This window comes from Penaeus monodon, chromosome 28, assembly GCF_015228065.2.
Source record: "Penaeus monodon isolate SGIC_2016 chromosome 28, NSTDA_Pmon_1, whole genome shotgun sequence".
Lineage (NCBI taxonomy): Eukaryota > Metazoa > Arthropoda > Malacostraca > Decapoda > Penaeidae > Penaeus > Penaeus monodon.
The window spans coordinates 34,862,310-34,862,647 of NC_051413.1; the positions used below are offsets into that span (position 1 = coordinate 34,862,310).

The following is a 338-nucleotide window of genomic DNA, read 5'->3' on the forward strand; positions in this document are numbered from 1 at the left end:
AGGGGAACCACCGCAGGATCAGAATGAACTCCTAAGGAAGGCGAGGGAACAAGAAGAGGTGAGATGTTTTGTCATCATTTATTTTTCAAGTGTATTATTTTTTATTATTTCGTTTATGGTGTGTTATAGTGATCTGGAATTAATGAAATTTATTTTAAAATAGTAAGATTAAAGGGTAGATAGAATACATTTTTATGATTGTTAAAGCTTGCTCTGTGAAAATAGATGTTAGTGGAGGGAAAAGCCTGTAAACATTGGTTTGGTATTTCTTGTTCTCTATTCTGTAATTTTTTATAGATGTTGGCCCGTCAGAGACAGTTGGAGGAAGAACGACTGAT

At 34.0% G+C, this 338-nt stretch overlaps 1 protein-coding gene across 1 annotated transcript in view; it reads left to right on the top strand.

The window, feature by feature from the left end:
• The window catches only part of LOC119591549 (nuclear transcription factor Y subunit beta-like), a gene marked incomplete at its 5' end in the record, with an annotated part of 3,301 nt that overhangs the window by 2,261 nt on the left and 702 nt on the right, over nucleotides 1-338 (top strand). The window contains 2 exon segments of the mRNA XM_037940300.1: nucleotides 1-58; nucleotides 298-338. Of these exon segments, the coding sequence (XP_037796228.1) occupies nucleotides 1-58; nucleotides 298-338 (99 nt within the window).